The 24059-nt window shown below is 40.2% G+C and overlaps 2 protein-coding genes across 4 annotated transcripts; one reads left to right on the top strand and one right to left on the bottom strand.

Annotated features, from left to right (window-relative positions):
• The first annotated feature begins 773 nt into the window (after positions 1-773).
• Positions 774-16489, top strand: LOC146555035 (G protein-signaling modulator 2-like). 3 transcript variants are annotated; one of them, XM_085251147.1, is made up of 16 exons: positions 774-1173; positions 1262-1303; positions 7538-7759; positions 8131-8266; positions 8632-8771; positions 9629-9752; positions 9875-9990; positions 10462-10617; positions 11198-11306; positions 11479-11644; positions 11866-11963; positions 12316-12501; positions 13628-13787; positions 14313-14498; positions 14583-14698; positions 15347-16489. In XM_085251147.1, the coding sequence occupies exons 1-16, from the start codon at positions 1166-1168 to the stop codon at positions 15512-15514; spliced, it is 2133 nt and encodes a 710-aa protein (XP_085107273.1). In that variant the 5' UTR covers positions 774-1165; the 3' UTR covers positions 15515-16489. The 3 variants fall into 3 exon arrangements, with proteins under 3 accessions (XP_085107273.1, XP_085107274.1, XP_085107272.1); XM_085251148.1 differs by lacking the exon at positions 1262-1303; XM_085251146.1 differs by lacking the exons at positions 774-1173; positions 1262-1303 and adding an exon at positions 5230-5661.
• mcoln3b (mucolipin TRP cation channel 3b) lies at positions 16272-24031 on the bottom strand. The gene is given in 15 exon segments (XM_085251149.1): positions 16272-16768; positions 16921-17051; positions 17255-17362; positions 17364-17462; positions 17587-17709; positions 18051-18152; positions 18265-18414; positions 20121-20233; positions 20333-20432; positions 20785-20881; positions 20989-21055; positions 22256-22409; positions 22744-22911; positions 23031-23254; positions 23781-24031. Coding segments are annotated over 14 exon segments (1680 nt in total). The 5' UTR covers positions 23253-23254; positions 23781-24031; the 3' UTR covers positions 16272-16722.
• Positions 24032-24059: the final 28 nt, after the last annotated feature.

Raw genomic sequence — 24059 nt, 5'->3', positions numbered from 1 at the left:
TTGAGGCATTTATTTGGGCAGTTTAGAGAAGAAATGACACTTGGGAGAGACAGTGAATGACAACTAGAGGTGGCCGGGTCAGTCCAATGCTAGTACTGGTGTCAGATTGATAGTAGGAACGATATTTTGTTTCAGTCCTGAAACACTGAATTGTGTTAAATAAATTATTGTTTATAAATGAAAAAATATATACCTCATGCACATGTGCATTAGAAAAATGTCTGAATCTTTTTTGTGTTGACTGTCTGTCACCTCTATTTTATTTGCCCTATGGCACATTTAAACAACGGAAGTTGACCCAAAGAGGCAAGCACATTTACATTCCAGGTCTCCAACAGTTTCAAAAATATAGTAAAAGCTGAGAGGTGTGTTTTGATTGTGTAAAGTAGAAAGAAAAAAAACTAAATAAAATCACAGTGATTTAGTGGTTTTTAAAATGGCTTCAGAATTTGCAAACTAATGATGATTCATCTCAAAAATCATGACACATTGCTCTCGCCGCTAAAAGCTGCCTTTACAGGTTAAAAATATCAGTATTGACAAAATTGGCCCTCTATTTACTTGGTCAGTAGGTAATTTTTTACGGCACTAAATTTGCAGTATTGCACAGCACTAAGGACAGCTAAATGCCTGGGTGAAGACTACGACTACAACCATCAGTAAGGGACATACCTTTATTTTGAAATCCTAAACGTTGCGTTGCGCGTTTGTCGTAATTCCCACTTAGTCAAAGTGATTTAAACAAACTGCTACACTTTGCCACCCTACTTTTAAATATTTTTACCGGACTACACAAGACATCTGCCGTAATTTGCTTGTTTTGAAAATGAGTCGCAAAGAATAGCGCCGTGCGGCAGGGGGCGGGAGAGACCTTCAAAGCTAGGCACGCTGTATTAATTGAGGCTATTAGCCTCAACTGGTTTATTAACAATCCCTGACTTCCAACGACGGATAGTTGACAGTGGAGGTTTACAACCGCCCTTCTGCAAACGTCACCTCAAGAACTTTTTAACGACGTGATTGGTCAGGTTACAGCACCATTGCCAAATATTTCCCATGACACTTGAAGGCAGCAACCGTGGAATCCTAATTGGAGTCAGATTTTGAGCTCGAGGAGTGGCTTCGACTTGTGCTTCCCGAGACACCAGAGTCATCTTCCTCCCAGATGGACGAGTGAGTAGTAACTCTACTGTAAACAACCCGGTGGAAAACAAAACAAACACTTTGGAAGATTTTTGACTTGACTATTTTCTTTACCGAGCTGGAGCCATGTTTGTGGTGTATTCGCGGACTTCACTTTGAGGTAGGTGAAAGAAACATCTGGGAAGTTTTGGTGTCGTTTGGTCGTGGTGGTTAATTTCTAGAAACAGTCGTTTACACATTTAAGGTAGCTTTAGTCTCTGTGAGACCTTCATACGTTTGGACTGTCACAATAGCTTCTATAACAAGTGACACCGTCTGCCGTTCAGTCAGACAGGGGGCATGTGAGGGCTTGCTCAGGTTTAACTGACTCATTTCCAGCTTTCTAATACAGAATTTCCTAAACATGACCAAGGCTGTGTCATGAGTTTAGGGAAGAAATGTAGCGTGAGCCAGTACACGGACCAAACAAATGGTAGTTTTAGGTGTTAAATCGTAGCACAAAAAAAACCCCCAACAACAACAAAAATAAGTTTTGTTTTTTAAGTAGTGTATTGCTACAGCTTTGGCTACATGGTGAAACCCACTCAACTAGTTTAACATAAACAGTAATTACAGGGCAGGCAGCAGTTATGATGTTGAAGCTCAGTTTGCTATTTAAATAGGCTGCGACCCATTTTCCCATGTAGGGCTGGGTTTAAGTCTCTAATGATGGTTTCTGGTGAGCTTTCTTCAGGGGAAAAAGAAAGAAAGAAGCTGTTAGCACTTCAGAGAGCATCACTTAATTGGAGAGAGATTGGCTGGGCGTATTTCTATGGAAATTATTTTTGGATGTCACTTTGAGCTCTCTTTTTTTTCTTTTTTCTTTTTCTTTTTCTTTTTTAATGCATGGGGGAGTAAGAGGTTTCCAAAGAGCAGCGGTGGGGTGGTGCTTTCGTTTGTAGTTGTCCACACTTTCTTTGCAAAATGCAGCAAAATTAGGAGGATTTGTTGTGTCAGCTTTTTTTGTATTATGGGAAATTAAAAGCAGTGGGCTGGGTTTTTTTTTTCTTCTTTTTTTAAGGATGTTTTAAAAAATATTTATCACTGGATCTTCAGCAGAGAGCTATGGTTAAAGGCTATGGAGCTGCTGCAGGACTGCACATTGCTCTTATAATTCTTCAGAATTATAAAAATTCATATTTAAAGCAGCGTTTGACAAATGAGATCTAGATTTAGGCCAAACTGGGTGGAAAGTGAAAGAAAACTGGACTTATTTGGCTGCTCATTGTGATCAGTTTTGGTTTTACTGTGCCGCACTTCCTCCTGATTGTCATTTACTGTAATGGAACATTGCACATGTATAGTGCTTGATCTTGAATGTTTTCCAGTCAGCTGATTTTTTTTTTTTCTTCATTCTACTCTCAAGAAAATCTGATGGCTTTTTTTTTCACCCCCTCTTCTTTTAAGCTTTAAAAAGTAAAATCTCAGTTTGACAGGTATTGCTAAAAGTGCGACGCAGAACCGACTTTTAAGTTTGCTCTCGATTGTTGGCAGATGTCATGGTCCCTGCATCGGAAACGACTTTCCCTTTGGGATCCGTGTGCACTGCAACACTGTCAAAACTTTAGAGCGCATGATGATGCTTTCACCCAAAAAAAGAGGGGGGAAAAAGGAAAATGGTGCAGTCAGCTGGAGTGCCTTCTCTGAAAACAGTTCAGTCAGTGAATGAGGTCATAGGATAAATGGATCCATTCAGGCCAACAGGGAGGCAAACAAGCCTAGTACAGCTCAGTATGTGCAAAATAGGTCAAAAATCAAGAAAAAGAGCATCAACGGCAGCATGATCAGAAAGACAGGAGGTGTGAAACTAGTAGTTGGATTTCGAGTTTCTGTTTGGACACGGTCTTGGGAACTGGGCATGAGGAACATGAGCACTTTCTCATTGTTTTGAATGTGAAGGGATTTTTCTTGGCATACGATTGACACTGAGTAGGTGAACATCATTTTGAATGCAGTAGCGTGCCCATTGCATTGTGTGCACTGTTCATGACAAATCCCCAGTCATTTTTTAAGCATGAAAATCAAAGAGCATGCCACAGAGCAGTGGTACCCAATGCAAGCTCTTCCCCTTCGAGACAGTGTCTGTGTATTCTGTTTATTTACCACATATTGCAACTTGAGGAGAGATCGCTATTGCTTTGAACAAGTACGTGAACTGACAGCTTCCACAGAACTCCTGGCAGCATGTGCAGCTATGAAAATAATTAAATTATAAAGCTCTGCTGATTCAATTGTCTCCCCATCTGTGTCTCGTCAAACACCCTTGATTGATTGTGTTAGTTTTTGCTTGTGAGTTGGTTTTTGTTTTTTTCTTTACATGTGTGCATGACAGTGAGTGTTTTCTCTTGCACCTCAGCTCTGGTTTCCAGATAAGAGGTGGGACAGAGATGGTGCGACAGCTGAACCCATGCATAGCAGCATGCGGGCGTTCTCCATGAATCTGTTGCATGTATATTTCGTGTCAGTTAGTTCCCAGATTTTTCTTCAAAACAAAAAAAGCTTGGTTCACCTTGAGCCGAGGAGTTGACAGGAATACATAATGTGGTTCAGTCTCTGGCTCCTTATAGGACTGCTTGGCTGACTGTCATGTTTGGCAGCTTTGCTCTGCAATGTGCATACGACAGAGAGCATTTACTCCATGTGCGCCTCAGGTAGGCTTGTGTTTGCGTTTACTTAAACTGTGCCATGCTTTTGTGCCGTTCTCTCTGAATATAAAATCAGAGAGATTAGAAGAACACGACTGAAGAGTAATGGAATAATCCACATTATTTGGCGTGGAGTGATAAGAGCTGAAAATCTGAATGCTGACACGCGTAAGAGCTTCCATACTGAATGGCACAATTACCTCAATTTGAAGTTACAGCTAATTAAATGCTTTACTTTTTTTCCACAATAGTAGTAACAATAATAATACTACTACTACTAATAATAATAATAATTAAGGAAAGAATCACTCACATTTGTATTTATCATTAGTTTATCTGCTAAGTTTGTGTCTGTGTCAGTAACATGAGACCTGATTGGCTAGCTGATGACAGATTCTGGATGGCCCACAGGAGGTCCTCCTGAGCCACGGTGTAAATATTTCATGGCAGGACCGAAATAGTTGTGAGAAAATGAACCTGATTACAAAGCTGTGCTGTCATGTTGTTGACTCTGACTCTCATGTTTAGCTCTGCATGTAACTGATGTAGTATATGACATATATTTTGGGAAACGGCGTAGGGTAGAGACATAATTGAGCTGCATGCACAAGCCCAGTCAAACCGGTTTGCTACTGGCATATTTTCCTTTGAATGAATTCCATTCTGTGTGTTCGGCAACAGCTAGCATGCAGGTAAATAAGACAACCTGATAATGGAGATTTTCTTTTACTTTGAAGTCATAGCCATAGATGAGAAGTAGCAGGATAATAATTTATATATTATTATTCCTACATAAGTAACTCATAGCTAATTAGGAGAATTTTACTAATGCATTTTCTTGTCTAATACATTTCTACGTGCACCAACGTTCACCTCTTTGTATAACAATTGACCTGGCGTTTGGTCAGCTGAGGTGGTGGCTTTAAAGTCACATGGCTTGCTCTAGTGATCGTGGACAAGGATGAGGAAATGTCCACCCCAGAGGGCACTTTGGTCCAGCCTTCTTAATTCAGACAAGTGGATTTCTTCGGATCCGCAACAGCTGAGATACGAGAAGCTTTGGTTAAGGGATTGTGAAGGGGTGTGAATTTAGTTTTGGCTTTCTGTACCTAATACATCTCTATGTTGTCCACTGTGGGATTTGCCAAAAGAAATCACAGAGAGTCATTCTAATAAAAGATGATGTGTCTTATTAAAATGAACACTATTGTCCAGGTAAAACATTTTTATATGTTAATAGTAGAATGTGTGTACATCCAGACTGCATGCTGCAGAATGATTATTTCATGCGGAGTCAAGCAAATAGCCTTAGGGTTCACTAGAGCCACTTAAAGTGACTATAATTACCTCGCAGGTCTGGCCTAATTGGAAGTGACACATACCATCAGGTGGATTAGATGTGCAGGTTACCAATGGCTAAGTGAGAAATATAACAATCATTTGAACATGCCAGCCTCGCGGACTGCTCTAACTTAAATCATGTCAGCTCTGTAACAGCCTGCTGTTAATCCGTCTTCACCTAAACAAAAGGTCTCCCAGCCTTTCACCTGGCCATCGAGGTCGACGTGAACGCTGAGAGGATTAAGTCCTTTGTTTTGCTGCTACGAGTTAGCGGGGCGCACGCAGGGAAGGCGGCCTATCCGTGGGGGTTTTCTTTATTTCTTTGAAATTGAGACACCGTAGCTGTGTGCGTTATGTGTATGCACGCGAAGGTAGAGAAGATAAAGGGTGCAGTGCTGAACGAGCTGGGTTTGCTCCTGAGAGTCATTGAGAAGCTTGAAATGTCTGTCGTGTCAACTTGTCTCGAGTGCATCAGAAGGGGAAGAGGCGACAGGTATGTGAGCCAGGGTATTGGATTGTCACTTGTCTTTGACCGGGAGCAACAAAATGTCCAGTTACATGTCAGAAAGCATGTTAATATACAGGAAACACTGTGGTACTCTGAGGTCCTACATTGTACACATACGTCTCAACAGCTTACAGTTAGTGTTTTTGTGGAATTTAAAGTCTTCAACATATTGTAAACAATAAAGACATCCTTTTTTTTAATGCATTAGTGCTTTAGTAAGAAAAGGTTTAGTTTATTTACATTACTTTTAACCTTTTGAAAGAACATCTCTGCTCTCTAGCTGAGATTAAATACTTCTATTCTTGTAACCAAAGTGTGCTCAAGTAGCCATGGAACATTCAGAAGAGGAAATCTCTAAGTTTAGAAAGTAAATGCAGCACATCACAGATGAAGATATATTAGTTTGTTTGTTTATTTATTTATTTTAATGAATCCTATGAAACCACATTTTGCCATTCATAAATTACTTGTTAATTCCTGAATGGAGCAACCTAACAAACCAAATAGTATTGCAGACAACACAGCAGAATGTGGTTTCATTTCCTCAGAGGGCTGAGGGGGTTGAGGGGGCGGGGGATAACTGGTATGGTCTCTTTGGGGGATGGGGTCACAAGCGTGCAAGGGTAATTATAAACCTGTGATTGTTCTGATTAAAAAGAAATGCCTGCATGTGTGTGCTTTTCCTGTGGCAGACACACAAATTTTAACCCAGTTCATGAAAGTAAACCGCTTTGTTTTAATGCAGAGCAATATTGCTGTTCCTCCAAATTTAGTATCAATCAACAAGTCAAGTCATGTTAATGCTGTAGTTGTGAAACTGTTGCAGCCGTGCATGACTGGATTTGTTTTACAAATTTATTGTGCATTTGCTCATGACAGATTTTTTTTTTCCCCTCTCGGTTTTGTTTCATTGACAGTTTTGAAGCTGAAAAAAGTAAAAGATGATTGAGAGTGCAAAAATGTTAGACCTTATTAGTTTAGCTAATGTCATGGTTAAATGTAAAGTACACGTTGTCATTTCAGGGTAAATGTGGCAGTTTAGGAGTTGGACAGGAAATGCTTGGTCCTATTTTGGAATTATAGTTGTTGGGTCTGGTTTCACAGACTGGAGGTTTTTTTTTGTTTTGTTTTGTTTTTCCTGCTTCTCATTTGGAGTTTCTCTTTCTTGTGTTGTGTGGTAATTCGACTGTTAAAAAGGGATCTCCACAGTGAGCCAGTGAGATGAGTTCATGTGTTAGTTGAGTGATCTAACCTCCAGGTTATTTGGCCCCGTTTCAAAACACAGATGATCTCTCCGCGGTGGCACTTTAGCTTATTTCTTTGTAGTAAAGGACATTCGTGCAATTTAAAAAGTGGTTGTTTCAGATTTTGCTTGAACAATTTGTCAATTTGTTGTTAAGTCACTTCAGAAAGGTTTTTGCTAAATGTGATCTGTTGAATAATTCAAACAACCAAAATGGAATTTTTGGCATCTTTTTTTTTTTCCCCTCGCTGGCAGCAGATTCTCTTAAATGATAATTTTCTGCTCTTTTACATCATTTTTGAGTAGATGAATATTTTTTTCTAATATGCTAGGAAATTGATTGGTTAATCAAAACCTAGTCAAGAGTAATCCGTTTTACCGGTAGTAATTTGGAAGAAAAAAAAAATCAGTACCGTACATTTGAATGGATGAGTGTGTCCACACTTATGTTCGGGACTGTGGACGTGACAGAGTATTGAGTTGTAGTTTTGTGGCTCAGCATGAGTAAGGGGGAAGGGGAGAATTATAACTGGTTTGTCATCCTTCTGATTTAGTAAGGTATTTCAGCCTTGTGATTAAACACACTGTGATTTCTCGCCTGGTCCCGCCTCCCTGCAGGATGGAGTCATCATGTCTGGACCTGGCTCTGGAAGGTGAGCGGCTCTGTAAGACCGGGGACTACCGAGCGGGTGTGTCCTTCTTTGAGTCTGCCATCCAGGTTGGAACAGAGGACCTCCAGATCCTCAGTGCCATCTACAGCCAGCTGGGAAATGCCTACTTTCACCTTCAAGAGTATAATAAAGCTCTGGAATACCATCGGCATGACCTCACACTCACCAGGTGAACATTTTTAAAATATGGTTGTTAAACAAATCAACCTAATCTCTTCATTTTTAAGTCTTTTGAGTTGATTGTACAACTGTTTTGACCTTGGTCAGCCTACACACACACACGCGCACACACGTATAGTCTAACAATACATTCAGGATTAAGTGCTACAACTTTTTTTTTTTAAATCACTATATCTCCCCTCCTTGATTAAACTGCTAAACTAGACTCCAGTGTATTACTGCTTGCAGCTGCAAATTACTTTCTTGCCTCTTGTGTTTTCTATCTAATACACATAAGGAATACACTGATATTCCAATCTAATTATTTCCTAATGCTTATTTTTTTTATTTATTTTTTTTAAATCTTCATTACAATCCCAGAACAATTGGAGATGAAGTTGGAGAGGCCAAAGCCAGTGGTAACCTTGGAAACACATTAAAGCTTTTAGGACGGTATGATGAAGCAGTGGTTTGCTGCCAAAGACATTTGGAAATCACGAGAGCCATATATGATAAGGTGGGTAATGTTTTATTTATTATTTCAACACAGGCGGAGCATCCCCCAGCTGTTTTTTATTTCAGCAACATAAGATTAAATTATTTTCACTGTTTTGTCATTTAGTCTGTGACTAAATTGCTCATATACTGTGATTACCATAAATGGATCCAAATTTGTTACAACTGTACCACGTAACGTGCTGTGGAGCCACAGAACACTTCGCGCACACGTGACGACTGCATTGACTCGGTGTACCAGCATCTAGAATAGTTCTGCAGGCTGCATGCAAGCACCAAAGTCTGGTGTCTGTGTATTTTAAGTATGTAATTACAGCGCCGGTCACTCTGGTTTCCGTCTGTGAAAATCTGTTGTGCGTGTTGTAGGTCGGGCAGGCTCGAGCGCTGTATAATTTCGGAAACGTTTACCACGCCAAGGGCAAGAGCATCTGCTGGAGCGGAGCAGAGCCAGGAGAGTTTTCAGAGGAGGCAAGGATAGCCCTGAGGAAAGCTGCGCAGTACTACGAGTGAGTTGGCATCACTGTTTACCTCTAAGCATTGATTTTGCTTTGTTTACTGCAAAGGTCCCAATGAGATATGACTAAGACGCTGAACTGTGCCACGGTTGGAAGTTGCTTAAAAAATGAGCTTGCCAGAATGGATTAGATATAGAGCTTAAGACAGCTCTGAGGTGCTAGGGTGGTGTATGGTTTTTTGTAATAAAGTTGTTTAATAATCATTTCCATTGCCTCACATTTCACTGACTAACATCAATGTCTTTGCATCAGTGGCAGGCGATATTTATATAACTGAACAGTTTGGAGTGGCATTGAAACTGTTGTGTCCCATGCAGCTCTAATCAAAATTGTCATTTTTTGATTGTTTGCTATTATTTCATTATGCAATGACCACCATGCACATGTAGACAAAGACGATTTGTAGAAAAAATGGTATGTAATCTTCCACTGATCCATTCAAATGATTAAAAAAAAAAAAAAAACACACACACACACACAAAAAATAAACTGTTGCTAAAGTTACTTAAGTTGTTGGGTGGTTGTGCTATCAAGATGTAGGTCATAAGATGGTCCATCAAGAGTTTTTTTTTTTTTTTTTTTTTTTTTTTTTTTTTTTTTTAAAAGTAGCAGACAAGCTCCGATTGGCATTAAACCCAAGTCGAAGCAAATCTTCGTCTGGCTGTCCAGTGGCCGGCGCAGACTGATCAGTTTCTTGTTGACGACTAGAAAAACAAAAGGAAAAGTGTCTTTTTATCAAATCTCAGTCAGTCATCACAGAATCACCCAGGAAACCTAAGACAACAGCCATGTGTTTCTGCCACAGTTTTCAATTATAAGTGAGCATTTTCTTGTTATTGTGAACAAAGAGCAAACCTGCACCTGGTGACGGAGCTAGGCGATCGAGCGGCCCAGGGTCGTACCTACGGGAACCTTGGAAACACTTACTATCTGCTAGGAGACTTTGAAAACGCAGTAGCTGCACATGAAAAGGTAGGTGCCGAAGTACTCACAACGCTCTTTGATGCTTGTTTAGGAGCTTGGCCAGTATTGTTATGATGCTTAACTCATTCTTTAATAAGATAAGAGTAACATGCACCCTTTTTATTCGATAGCGCCTTCTCATTGCTAAGGAGTTTGGGGATAGGTCTGCTGAGAGGAGGGCCCACTGCAACCTTGGCAATGCACACATATTCCTCAAACAGTTTGACGTGGCGGCCGGTCATTACAAGTGAGGCTCATCATCTTTCTCACTTCATTTGTGGCATGACAGAAAAAAAAGAATGCTGAAAGCGCACTTTTTACTTTTAGGGCTTCTCTTTATTCTCCTCTTTGTACCATAAATGCTACATTAAAACCTTTTACACATGAACAGACAGCTATAAATGAGTTGGGTTTAAACTGATTCTTGTTCTCTAAGTGATTTACACTGGAGGATGAGTTCATCCCAGCAGCTTAGGAGGAGTTTTTTTGGCTGCACTTCCTCTCTAGTTTTTATGAGCAGCATAGTATTTTTTAATGACTTACTTACAGGAACACTGTCAAATGTTGTAACTTGTCAGTCTGTCATTCCAGCACTTCCTTGACATGGATGTCCTTGGAAAATGAGAACAAAGAGAACAGAAAAGAGCAGATAACAATCATTGTCCTGCACCCGCCCTAGACATTCTTTGACCTTCCTCCTCTTCTCTTTCACCCTCAGGAGGACTTTGCAGCTGGCCAGGGTTTTGAAGGACAAGGCTGTGGAGGCTCAGGCCTGTTACAGTCTGGGAAACACCTACACGCTACTGCAGGACTATGAGAGAGCTATCGATTACCACCTCAAACATCTGGTCATTGCTCAGGATCTTAGCGACCGGTATACCACTGAAAGCCTTTTGTTGTTGTCAGCTTTGCTGCCAAACTGTCCTCAGAAGTGTAATCAGATTGTGCACTTAACATGTGGGTGGCCGCTGTGGTGTTAAAACAAACATCCAAAAGGAAAAAAGTCCCAAGGAGCAGCATTTACAGTCATTTCATGTTGTAATTGGTTAAGTGTTTATAGATGAGCTTTATATAAAGGCTCTGCAGGATATTTGGGAACAATGGTTATTTTATAATGTGCAAATGTTGTGTTGTTTTTTTTTTTTTGTTCTTTTTTTTGAGGGGGGTTGATTTTCTTTTTAGCCTTGTAAAAAGATGTAAAAGGGTTTAAAATAGGTGGTGCTGAGTAAATCTTGTAGAATGTTTTTTTTTTTTTTAAACTAGCTGTCATTAATATGTATAGATTTTAGCAAATTGTGCGTGGAAATGTTAAATACCCACTATTGTTGTGAAATACACATGAGCTAATTTTAGTCTCAGCTGTTGTAATTGCAGTGTGTGATAATTTGATGTATGACTACCCGTTATTGCATAATTTCACATGAAGTTACTCAGACTGTTCTGTCTTGCTGCAGCGTCGGTGAAGGAAGAGCTTACTGGAGTCTAGGAAATGCCCACACAGCCCTGGGGAATCATGAGCAAGCCATGCAGTTTGCTGAGAAACATCTAGAAATTGCCAAAGAGGTGACTGTTTACAGTTTTCCTGCTCTTTTAGGAGTTTTATCGGGCCACACCTCCATCTGCTGGTTGAGTAGGGAACAACAGGAAATAATTGCATATGTATTTGTAAAGCCAGATGTAGAAATAGAAATATATCGTATGCTCACAGTAAACTGTAATGTTGTCATTGGTGCAGACCGGAGATAAAAGTAGCGAGGCCACCGCCAGGATGAACTTGTCAGACCTACGGTTGGCTGTAGGCCTCAAGTCCAACCCAAACTTTCATCCCTTCCTCTTCGGCAACACCAATGCAAATAGCTCTGCTCTGACAGGATGCTACCAGGGTTACCCCAGCATACCAGGTAAATCTGGACTTTGTTAACCAGTTCATTTTTACACTTCTGCATGTGTGTAAATGTGCATGAACAAGAGTCGAGTCCTCTTTAACACCAAACCCATGCTGCTAAGATTTAGAAATCCATTTGCTTGTGTCCTGTAGCTTTATGCTGTGATGCTTCACTGAATCATTGTTTTTCCAGAAATGTGGCCACACTGGCTAATTTTTTTTTAATTTTTGTTTCAGGGACCAAGTATGCATCCTTGAACAGAAGTAAAGAAGAGAACTTGGATTACAGTCCAATTTCCCCCAAAAGTCAAAGGGGAGATTTGCCGGCACACCCGGTACGTAAAACTAACTGTGCTCAGTCTTATTTCAAAACTGGCCATAACAAATGAAATGGTCCAAACTCCTGAGCTTTAAATTAGGCTAGCCAAATTTTTAGTTTTATTAGTTTTACTATATTCACTATTTTTAGGAGACAAAGTGGAACAGAGTAACAAAAAAACAGCTGTTCTGACAATGAAAACACATTAAATACAAAAAAAGAGTTAATTTTACATGAAAAATGGTTTGCAGAGAATGGTACTTTCTGCTCTGTTCACCCAGCCTGTGCTAGGTAAAAAAAAAAAAAGACTGATCTTGTAATTCTGTCAGTAAGAAAGTCGTATGTTCTGTGTGTTTTTATATATACAGGACTGGGGGGAAGATGCATTCTCTGGGTCTTCAAAAAACAACTCAATCAAGGCTTCCAGTAAGCTTTTCCCCTTCCCCTGGACAAAAAGCAAAAGGCAGAAGGATGACAAATCCTCTCTGGAAGACCAGCACAAAACCTGCACCAAGGACACGGAGCCTGAGCTGGAAGCACCAGTGCCTCAGAAGGTATGTGTAAGTTAAAGCAGGCAGAAAGACGTAACCCACTCAAAACATTCTTGGAATCCTCGCTGAGCTTCTGGTCAGTGATGATTCAGCCTAAAAGTTCAAAGTGAGCATGTAGCCTGTGACACAACCTCACGCAGATGCCTTCCCACAAAAGTGTTAATGCTGTGGGAGGAAGTTTCTGTGTAGCAGCATGGAGTCATAGTTTCTGTCTTATGTTCATTGTTGTTTTTCTTCCTACTGCTTCCAAGTACTTAAAGGGAAACGGTTTGTCTGTACAATACCGAGTCTGTTAAAATACAGGCCGTTTCAGATTTAAGTGAATTTGTAGCAAAATGTAACACTTGTAGTAATAAACTGTAAACTAGTGAATCTAAGCTTTTGTCCTCTGTGCCTGCAGCTGTCTTGGAGTATGTTGATATCATAAGACAAGAAAAATTGCTACACAAAAAAGGGGCTTTCTTTGTAAAAATCATCCACTCTGCTGCTAGTACAATTATCCCAAGTTGTGATTGGTCAGATGCTGCTAGCAGCACTCTGGGAAACCCTGGGCTAAGTTGCTGAGTTCATAACCAGTTATATGTAACTGCTTATCCTGATTCAAAGATATCCTATGTATGTTGAACTCTCTTTGTAGTACAGGACCCTCACCAGATGAAATTAGATGTGCCACCTCAGAGAATCTGTTGTATATTCAACTGCATCGCAGTTGGTGTAACAAACTGTGTGCACCAGATGAAGAAAGGCTGTGTTAACAAAGGGAGCCGAAAACCACTCAGGATACTTATCTTATTGTATTCATAGCTGTTTATAGTATATTGATGCATAAGTATCAGTAAACATCTACTCCACTCTCTGCCAGAGTGTAAAGGTTCATCTCTTGTCACACTTGCCTTTTAGTCAGTTTTGCCTCTAAAATGTTGGAAAATAGAGAAAGTGTTCATCAAAATTTCCCAGAACACAAATGGCATCTTTATTAAAATGATTTAATTTTCTGTCAAAGGTCAAATTAACTAATTGTTTTAGCTTTACTGTTTTCTTTGTTTGAGTACCTCCGTTATCTGCAGCGTTTTCTGTTGTTATTAAACCTGCTTCATTATTTATTTATAGATTTTTAATGTTTTTGTAGCCAGAAACACGGGACACTATCGGCGAGGACAGCTTTTTCGACGTCCTTTCTCGTTTCCAGGGCAACAGAATGGACGAGCAAAGGTGTACCCTGGATGGCAACAGCCATCTCCCTGCCCATCCCTCTCCCTCCTCCGTCCCACCTGTAGCTGAAAAGAAATGTGAGTCAGTCTTGTCCTTACTGATGTTCACGCCATATCTAAAAAGGTGCCAGGCAATATACGAGTGAACTACAGAGAAGGCACTCCCAGTGTTGGCGTATTGTGGTGTGAATGTCACAGAATTATCCTTTTACATGTTGAATGTTGCTTTTCCTCATGGCAGAGATGACCTTAAGTGATTCTCCACCCAAAAAGCTATATTTGTGGTTTTATCCTTCAGTGAGCACAGTGGCGTTTATGAGCCTTTTTGTTATCATTGCACTCGTCTGTAACGGCCATGAGTCCCAGCTTATCACACCCGACAGTCTCTATGAAGGGCAAATTCTTTTCAGCCAGCTTTCAAACCTCCGAGGAATATTTGAAGCGGCACACTTCATTTGGGTGGAGGATTGCTTTAAGATACGGCCCTCTTTTGACGTGTACAAAGTCAAGAGTAAATGTTGGGTTGAGTAGCTAATTGCCCAACTAACAGTTAACTCACTTCCATTGGTTACTCACACACATAATAATTATGTCTGTTTGTAGCTGTTTCAGAGCGCGAACGACTATACCAGGATCCTGGTCATTTCCTGGAGCTGCTGGCCAGCTCCCAAGCCCGCCGTCTGGACGACCAACGGGTCAGCATGACCCCTTTTCCTGGCTTACGTGTCAACACCTCCAACCAGCCTTGTACACCCTCCACCTCCAACACAGATCAAGTCCAGTCACAAGGTAAAGAATGCAAGGAAAAGCCCACTTTTATCCTTTCATTACTCCCCATAATATCACGTAAAGGGTTTCTGGTTTTCTTCCTAGTCCCAGTCCCCACTGCAAATACTACTCGCACACCCTCCCTGTACGGTCGTCTCGAGGCCAGTTCTGAGCAGCCCGAGGGGGATGATGTCTTCTTCGACATGTTAGTCAAATGCCAGGTAAAGAAAATTCATTGCATCACGTCCTGCCTTGTACATGCCCTTAAAGTTTTCCATGTGATAACACTTAGATTCTGGGTCCATGAATTTAGGTCCCAGGAAGTAGCTTTGATAATTTGAACATGGTTGGATAATTCAGGATTATTTATACTAAACAAGAGACTGCTGTACACCGTCTTCTCATGCTGACTGTGCTCCAGGTTAAACAAGGCATTGCCATTTCATTGAAAGTGCAGGGCAGTCCTTCTTAATTGGCACCATATTACCCAGTTCATTCCACGAAATATCCAAGACAAAAAGGGACTCATGTATGTACTTTTCAACCAAGTTGGGTATTTGAAAAGTGAGTTAATGTCTAGGTGTGATAGGCAGTGTAATGCAGTCAAGTGAGAATTTTCATGGGCTATGGCGTGGCAGGCCTCCCAGCCAAAACAATCTACTGGACCTCAGAATAGAAAATATTAGGCCACTCATTTCTAATTTTTATCAGTTTCCATGCTGCACCACTACCCTGGAAATGAGTTTCCTCACTTACCAGTTTCTGCTTTATGCCTAATAAAGTATAATCAGGGGTTAATCAATTCTGATACGTGCAAAGCATCACTAAACACTTCAGTTGGTATAATTTAACTCTCGATTGTGTTTTAGGGTTCCAGACTGAATGACCAGAGGTGTGCTGCTCCACCACCTACAACTAAAGCATCGACTGTTCCTGATGAGGATTTTTTCAGTCTCATCCTGCGTTCCCAATCCAACAGGATGGAGGAGCAACGGGTTCCACCTCCCTCTGGAGTAAACCAGTCCAAACTAGGCTGACGCTGACCAGCGGGGTTTTTTTTTTTTTCATATTAAATGAAGTAACAAGCTCTGGCGTTTTGCTTTTGGGTTTGTTTGTTTTTTGGGGGTTTTTTTTTTACATTTAAGGAGAGTTTGTAACCTGTAGGAATTCCTGCCTTTTTGGACTGCCCTGACTGATTTCCTGTGCGATCAGGAAGAATACAAAGCAATCCTGCGAGGAAGTCAAGCTCTCAAAACTGGCATCGTGACTTAAAAATCATGTGAAATTTATGATTACAAGACTTGGGAATTTATTTTATTGAAAGGTCACAACTTTTTTTTTCTTTTTTTTTTTTTTATTAAATATTGGTGATGTCACTGGTTGGCTGCTTATATAAGAGACCTCTCTACCAGTGATGTCTGTTTACTCTGGAAGTTTGCATAAAGTCACTCCTGCAAACAGATGGTTGTAGTGGTCACTGGTGGCTGGATTATGTATTCCAAAATCATAAGCCAAAAAGAAAATAATGGATTTTGGCTTCGGTTTCAAGGCTTCAAGTTGGATGGCATATTCGATGAAAGGAAGATGCATTAAAGCAGCGTGGAGTGTGTGTGTGGTCTGTTTACAACTTCATTAAATGCAAGAATGGAACATCTTTGTTTGAATTGATCTCTGACCTCTCCAGCAGTAATTTGTCAAAGGAGCTCAACTCTTCTCTTGGGAAATAATCCACTGCTACAGCACCGTGGAGCCATATACAATATCTGCTTGCGGATATTGCTTTTAAAGACACAAAAGACTTAATTATTTTACTGTGCTGACAGATGTATGGGTTGTCTTATTACCGTGAAATGAAATGGGATTTTTTTTTTTTTATTTTTTTTTTTTTTGAATTGTAACAAGATTTTACAGAGGATTAACTAATGTGAAGGGTAAAATGCTACAATATTAGCTTTTATACTAATACCTTCTCCTGATGATGGGGAAATAAAATCATTTAATACACATTTCAACTTATTCATTGAACCTTGATTTATTACCTAGAATTTGCAACTTCCAGTATGACGTGCTTGATTTAAAAACATTTTCATACAGTGTTCATATGAAACTAGGAGAAGTGCATCACAGTGCTTCACTTCTAACCAGATGGGTTCAGTCAGGTTAAAAAAATCCCTGTAGCTGACTATAACAGGATAAAGTGCACATTAATTATAATTTTTTAATGCGTTTCCACAATGAAATCATGTCACGCCTCTGAAGTCAGCCTCTCTTGAGTTCGATACTTCCTGCATCTGAAAGGAAGGTGGGGGGAGAGTCTCTGTTACAAAAATATGACCAATTTTCACTTGCACCTCAAGTTTAATTACCAACAGACATCTCTAGTAAGCGGTGCAATATCAACTAAAGAGCAAAGAAGTGCTGTAGAGCAGAAGTCTAGATTTACCTGTTGTTGAAGCAGTTTAGGAAACAGCTATTGTTCTTGTCAAGTCTGTATGCCCCAGAGTTTGGCAGGTCTTTACATTCTGACAAGAATCTCTGCAGCTCTGATGTTGGGGTTCCACTCTGCTGCTGTTGCTAAATGATGCAAGTCGGAGAGTGACAGTAGATACAGAGTGCATGCTTGTTAAGCGTTTCAGACACCATTTCAACTATTAAGGCTTTCTCAGAAACCTTTTGTTAGACCTGCGCTTAAAACTTTCTTCTGCAGCATTCAAAGCAGAATGTGCATTTAAAAAACACAAAAACCAATGACAGAGTTAGTAGAAAGGTAGCAATACCTTGATGGTGTCATAGGTGTCAGTGATGAGTGTGATGAAAAGGCTGAGGATCATGTAGATAAAGAGTGACACGAAGGTGTAGAGGTAGACCCTGCTGAACATCCACACACAGGCTGTTCTTCTGCTGCATGTTCTTAAAAGTGGGAAACATGTCGTCTCCATTGATCAGCGAGAACAGACACTCTGACACAGTGTTCAACGTCCGGAACTGCAAAGACATTTACAGAGCACCACGTTAATTTTTTTTCCCCACTGCATTGATTTTAAAAAAGTTAATTTGGCCTCAGTAAAGTAAAGCAGGCCTTTTTTGTGTTAAGTACAATGCTTGTTACCTTCTCATGATACGGGCCTAGGACAATCCAGCCACAAAAACAGTAACTCAGGTAAATGATTCCCGCGCAGCAGATGAAACGAATAACATTTGGGAAAGCTGCCCGGAGTGTCAGGATGAGGATCTGGAAATGAACACATGGTAATGCATCTAAAAAACACATGTGCAAAAGTGTGTGAATCATTCTCTCTTCGAGAATATCTTCAGGTTTACTGGGTCTAGTTTTCCCACAACTGGCCATTCAGAGACCTTAAAGTATTCTGAGGTCCTATTAAGCTTTAGTCTTTCACACACTGCTGTTATGCACAAAGACAATAAGAAAAGCTGCATCTTCTTTTCAGACCTATGAACAAATGTTTCTAATTATTTAACCCTTTCTAATGAATAAAAAAGGATTTTATACATGTTTAATCATGTCTAGAGATCTATTAAAACAAAAAATCTACTACTGTGTGACAGATTTACATTATACTTCTTGAAGTATCCCATATAACGGATCACCCCCATCCAGACAAACATGGTGCCTGTGCCAAGGAAGATGCTGCACACATCATAGCTGGTGAGCACCTGGAAGGAAAAAAAACATGAATGATGAACTCAAAAAAATACTTGTAGTATCAAACAGAAAATAATAACGGCTAGCACAATTGAAATGACGAACTTACTAAAATGTTATTACCTTTGTTTGGATCGCTATCTTGAGAAGGGAACCAATGATAGTCAGTGTGTCGCTGACGATAATAAGGATATACCAGCTGTTCACAAACTCTAACTTGTCAGACCACGACAGCTCTTTGCTGAAGTGTTTCCTGCAGTAACGGCTGTACTCCTGTTTAAAAGAAGAAACGTGGGTTGTAATTTGAATCACTAAAGAGAATTAATCACTACAGGTTTTTGTTTGTGATCTAAACGCAAGCACGTAAAAAACTAATAACCAGAATAATGAAGTTCAGATGATATTAGAACTGGATATTATTAGTTCTGAGAATGAGATATTATGATAACATATGTAGGGAGAATTTGAAGGAAATGAACAGGTGACACAGAAAGGTGGACACAATGTTCCCTTTGGTTCGTAGTTTTGGTACTGAAGAGTGGTGAGAAAAGTGTTTATGCAGGACATTATCAAGTCAAAGTTGAGCTGAACTTCGGCCATAAGAAAATTTCATCTTCATCTTTATCATTTTCTTCAAGTCAAGCTCAGCTGTAATCCCAGCAATTCAGCTGATCTCAGTTCCAGCCCACATCAACTGATATAGCACATTTCTACAAATCCAACTGGCTATGAAATACAGAGACTGCTTGTTACAGTCAGTTGGATTAAGTGGAATTTCTGGTACAGCGGGGGTAGTGCGTTCACAGTCTAGGGATGTCCTGGCTACCTGCAGAGAGCTCTGTTATCGATGGAGGTACAGAGTATGTGGTACAACTGGTCTGTGAGCTGCTTTTGCCTGTGCTGTTGTTGGTCCGTCAGTCAGCCGTGGAAAAGAGCAAATTTTCCGCGACCTGAAGTGTTAGAACAATGAAAAGTGGCCACTGCGTGATAAACGCATGTACCATCTGCTTAAAGCACAGGTGGGATTTTGGCGGAGTGCATGCACGATGGGTGAAAACCCCTCTCTGCTCCATGTCTGAACAGAAATGTGCATGCAGACAGACACATTTGCGGGGACTGTAAATTCTGCTTTAACCTGTACACAGCCCGTGTGCATGTGCAACCTGCTTTGCACCCACCTCTTATATCCTACCTCCCCCCTTTTCATCTTGCATCTGACTTAATGTCGTATCCATTTTCCCTGATGACTGCTCTGCTCTGTTCTGGAGCTTTCTTTCCACTGCTCTCCTTGTCTCTGTCTTTCTGTGTCTGCTCACTGGAGGGTGGAGAGGTTGCAGAATACAGCTAGCTACTAGCTAGATACTCATTTTCCTGCCACAATAGTCATAAAGCTATATAAAAAAAAACTAAAAAGAAATACTTTTTAAGTATAGACAAGTGTTACTCATCTAACCCAAAGTAAAAACTGACAACGGCAAGCTCTTATCTGCCGTTATACTACAGAATAATTGTTTTTTTAGTAAAAGCTGCACTAGGCTGAAAAAAAAAAATCCTGCAGTTGTCCCCTCTCTGTCCTAAGCCCCTCCTACCAGCTGAGCTCAGGCAGAAGCAAATACTTTGTATGAGCTAAGATAAGTCTGATTTGACTTCAGCAAGGATTAAAATCCCACTCACCCAGACACAAGTCCTCTGCTTAACCCACCCAACTGCTTAAGCTGCCACATCCAACTTCCTCTATAGACTTTCAGGACCCTAATCTGCTCTCTGATTGGCCAATATTACTCCCACTTCACTTCACTAGATCCCTTCACTTGAATTACGATATCTTTTTTTCCAATGATGCCAAAAACATGTTGCCGAGCCTAGTCAGATGTAGAATCAGCTGTGAGCGTTCTCTTGCACTTGTGTACACAAAAATGTATCAGACAATCACAGCCTGTTTTAGGTCTGAGCAAAAGCAACCGCTTTGTTTTACTCACGAGCTGCAGCTGAATCCCAGTGATCACCGAGCGCGTGCACAGGGCGAAGGAGATGATGCACATTATAATGATGAGGCAGTCAAACAGCACAGTCAGGTATATGCTTCTACCATCTGAAAGAGGACAGGAATTCAAAATTTTCATCAAAATTAAAAAAAGAAAATCTCCAACCAGATGATTTGTACAAACTAGAATCTGCTCATCTAACTTACATGCTCCAGTTACTTTCCATTGCCTGCATTCATTGATGTCTACTTCGTTTTCCAAATCAACCTTTATCTGGCCACTGTGAGCTTGGTTGTTGAAAGTGATCTGTTAACCAAACAGTCGTATTTGGAGAAGAGGAAAGAGTAAGCACTCCAGTCTTAAAGCCACACTTGATAGCCAAGCATTTATCTGCCTGGCCTCAAAGATAACATTCATTATATAAACAGCAACTGCTGTGTAACTAAACTGCTCTAATTTGTTTACCCGAATGAACTTCAGAAATAAAGACTCTCTATACTTTGTTTAGGTACAGAGTCACAAGTAGTAACTGTCACGGTGAAGGGTTAGCGTTAGTGATACAACACATCAGATACATCGTATAACTGCTAGTAAGAGTCAAAGTCTGACGTGATCCACTCATGCTCACGGAGCCACGAAGACAAGTCAAATGACATACGATAAGAGTGAAGTCGTAGCAATCTGGCAGCTCTTGATGTCTCACTGTCTGCAAATTTATTGCCTTGAGAACAAATGTAATCTTGACAGATATTAACCTGGAAGACAGAGCAGGCACATGAGCTGACAGGAGGATTTAAATGCATATACAGCAACAACAGCGAGGGAACAAAGTCAAAGAAAACATCGAATGTTTTTTCCGTACCTTATGAAATCCAATTTAAAATGTGGAAGCGCTTCGTGTACTGGCTGGGGATAAACTCTGAGGCACTCTAGTAGAGACAGGCCACAACACAGACAGAAATTAACAAAATAAACCCATTAGACCTAATTGGATTTTTTTATTTTTATATCTGATTCCATTGTCTATAAATTAAACAAAGTCAAATGTGTTTTCCTTTTTATGCTGTTCAAAGCTTCCACTGTTTATTTCTCAAAACCACCTTCATGACTTTGTGTCCTGGAGCTTTTCCAGCGGTGCTGAAGGAGTTACCAAAAGTGCTGAGCACTTGTTGGCTGCCTTTCCTTCACTTCACGGTCCAACTCATTCCAATCCCAAACATCAGTTAGGTTTGGATTTCAGTGAAGGCCAAAGGTATTGATGCAGCCCTCAATCATGGCGCCAATCGGTCAAACACTCATTACAGAGCCTGGAGGCATGCTTTTGTACTGGGGAAATACTTCAGGAGGCTGAGGTAGTCAAAGTGTTACCTTGAAAACAAAATAAGCCACCAGCAGCTCCTTGATAAATTATCCTCCATACATTTTACCTGACCTAATGCCCATTTACTGTGCTTCTTGGACAGATAACATCTCCTGTTATTAGTCTTTCTCAGAGGTTTCTTTGGAGCAATTTGCAATTTGTGCAGGCTTCATCAACTAATCTGAGGTGCTGTTAAGTGATGAGATTACTTTAAAGGTGCAGTGTGTAAAATCTCACCACTAGATGTCAGTAGACTGCAGATTACAGTCAACTGAATTCTGTGTTCTTACTACTTCCAATTCCAGTGCATAATCCATGCTACAGTGGCAGCTGTAGGATAAGTGACTCTGGCTGCCATTCCTCTGTAGTGAGTGTAGTCGTTTAGTCCACTGTTTATCTTAGCTGTCAATATGTGTCAGTTATATATTTACTCTGGAAGAGGCTTTAGTTAGTTAGTTTTCTATAAGGCAAACCCAAACATCACCACGTGACTACTTCATGAAGCTGGTTAGGTTAAAATGAAGGCACTGTTGTGCAAAGTTGATCATTTTTGCTAACAGTGTCAACATCATTCTTTGTAGTTTCAGCACCTTATTTTTTCTAAACTTTAGATAATTAGACGATATAATTTTATATTATTACAAATTGCAAAAATCTTTGAGTCCTTGTTTGAGTCACAGTGTCCAATCTTTCAGTTGGCTTACGTGTAAATCAGTGTATTTTAGCAATACTGTTATGAGTCTTTCCTGTAAATATTGATCATGCTTACCAGTGTCCACATGAGCATCAATTTCAAAGGTCTCATTTGAAGGGTAGATGGTCCCGTTCCTGTAGAACTCCTGACACAGTAACAGCGGGGTGTAGACACTGTGCTTTTCCTCATATTCATGATTGCTTAATGTGATGTTGTGCAGAAGCCGATACTGAAAATGAACAGTAGAAAAAGGTAGTTGACATTTTGCTAACATTTTACCACAGGAGGTTTATGTAACCGCCATGTTATTTAAAAACACATTTACTATATGAGCCATAATCAACACAACTAAAATACTGGTTCATGCGACATGACCAAAGTCCAATCCCATGACACGCTTAGCCTGTAAGACGCTTGGACATACGAGGATAGAGAATTGTAAAATTCCAGCAATAATTAACAATAACTAAGGCACATGTAAAGCTGTGTTTTCAAACAACCAAAGTAAACCCATTTCACAGCTTCTTAGTTTATTTTCTTATTTATAGATAAGTTTTAGTCACCTGTTGAATGACGTACTCAATGTGATCATAAACATCCGCCTGTCTGTAAAGAGCATACGGAGCTATGCCTCCGTCCACATAGTCTTTCAAGAAGAGGTGCTTGAACGTCATGAGATTTTCATCCTTGAAAGTGACAACCATCTGGTTGCTTAGCCCAAATAAAACCAGCTGCAGTAGGGAAAAATTATAATATAAATCTTATAAATTATAAGTCTTATAAGGACAGTAGATCACAATAAAATGAACTGATCATAATTGTTTGGATCATGTTTGAGAATACCGTGTACCTGGATGGTAATAATGGCGATTTTGATGATCTGCAGTATGAGTTTCCATGGTTTACGTCCACGAGCGTGGTATTTCTCGCAGGGGTTCATGAAGTAATACTTGATCTTCCTCCTGAGGCGCTCCACTTTTGCCACGTCTTGCAGACACTGGTGGTGCTGGTCCTCCCAAGAAGAGGGGTCATTGGTCTCACGCACATCATACAAGTCACCGGACTCCTCCATATCTAGAGTTATTGACATCTGGGTGATATGCATGCAAGCTCCTTTATGAGTGTGTTTGTGTATAGTTTAGAGTTCATTTTATACTTCAGATACATGATGAATATTTTTAATGTGCTATACGGGATTAAATGCAGATTGTAACATTTTTGTCCAGCCTAGTGCTATTCATGAAAACTTAAAAGAATTAAAACACAGGCTGGGAAATAAATACTAGTCTTGATTTTTGTTTTGTTGATCCTTAAGAATGAAGAACAAACCAACATACTTGCCACAAGCTGAATGCATAGCTCTAGCTTTCACGTGATTAATGACTAGCTAACAGCTGACTGGGAAGGAAGGAAGAAAGGAAGGCAGTGACTTCTAGCTTACTTGTACTGCTGAATAATACAGACAGCTCAGGTTTACAGTCACGGTCGCCTTCCAGCATTGCGGGAACATGTCAGCTATTCATTACTCCTCGTGAAGGAGTGAACTCATACCCCGTAGATCCGGGAAAACAGTACATAACGTACATTAACAGATACTTACCGATATCCCGAAACAGGTTAATCAACTTGTAATTGCATCCCAACGCTGCGGATCCAACGACGCGCACTCGGCGTCAAAATTAATATATTCCTCTCAATTAAAAATCATAATTAAAACTGTTGCTTTGATTAGACAATCGCGAGTGACCTCACTGACTTCGACTGAACTTCTAAAGCACCAGACTTGTCTTTCCGGTAAACTCCTTTAACTATGTAAAATACCCAGGTAACTTTTAACCACTTCGCGAAGCCTCGTTGAGCTGGAATGTGATTAGCTCGT

The sequence above is a fragment of the Mchenga conophoros genome, linkage group LG17, assembly GCF_057382185.1.
Source record: "Mchenga conophoros isolate Kocher_MC1m ecotype Shallow Benthic linkage group LG17, M_conophoros_male_GT1.1, whole genome shotgun sequence".
Taxonomy (NCBI): Eukaryota; Metazoa; Chordata; class Actinopteri; order Cichliformes; family Cichlidae; genus Mchenga; species Mchenga conophoros.
Note: the sequence above shows the minus strand (reverse complement) of the source record. Positions and strands in the feature narration are given on the sequence as shown.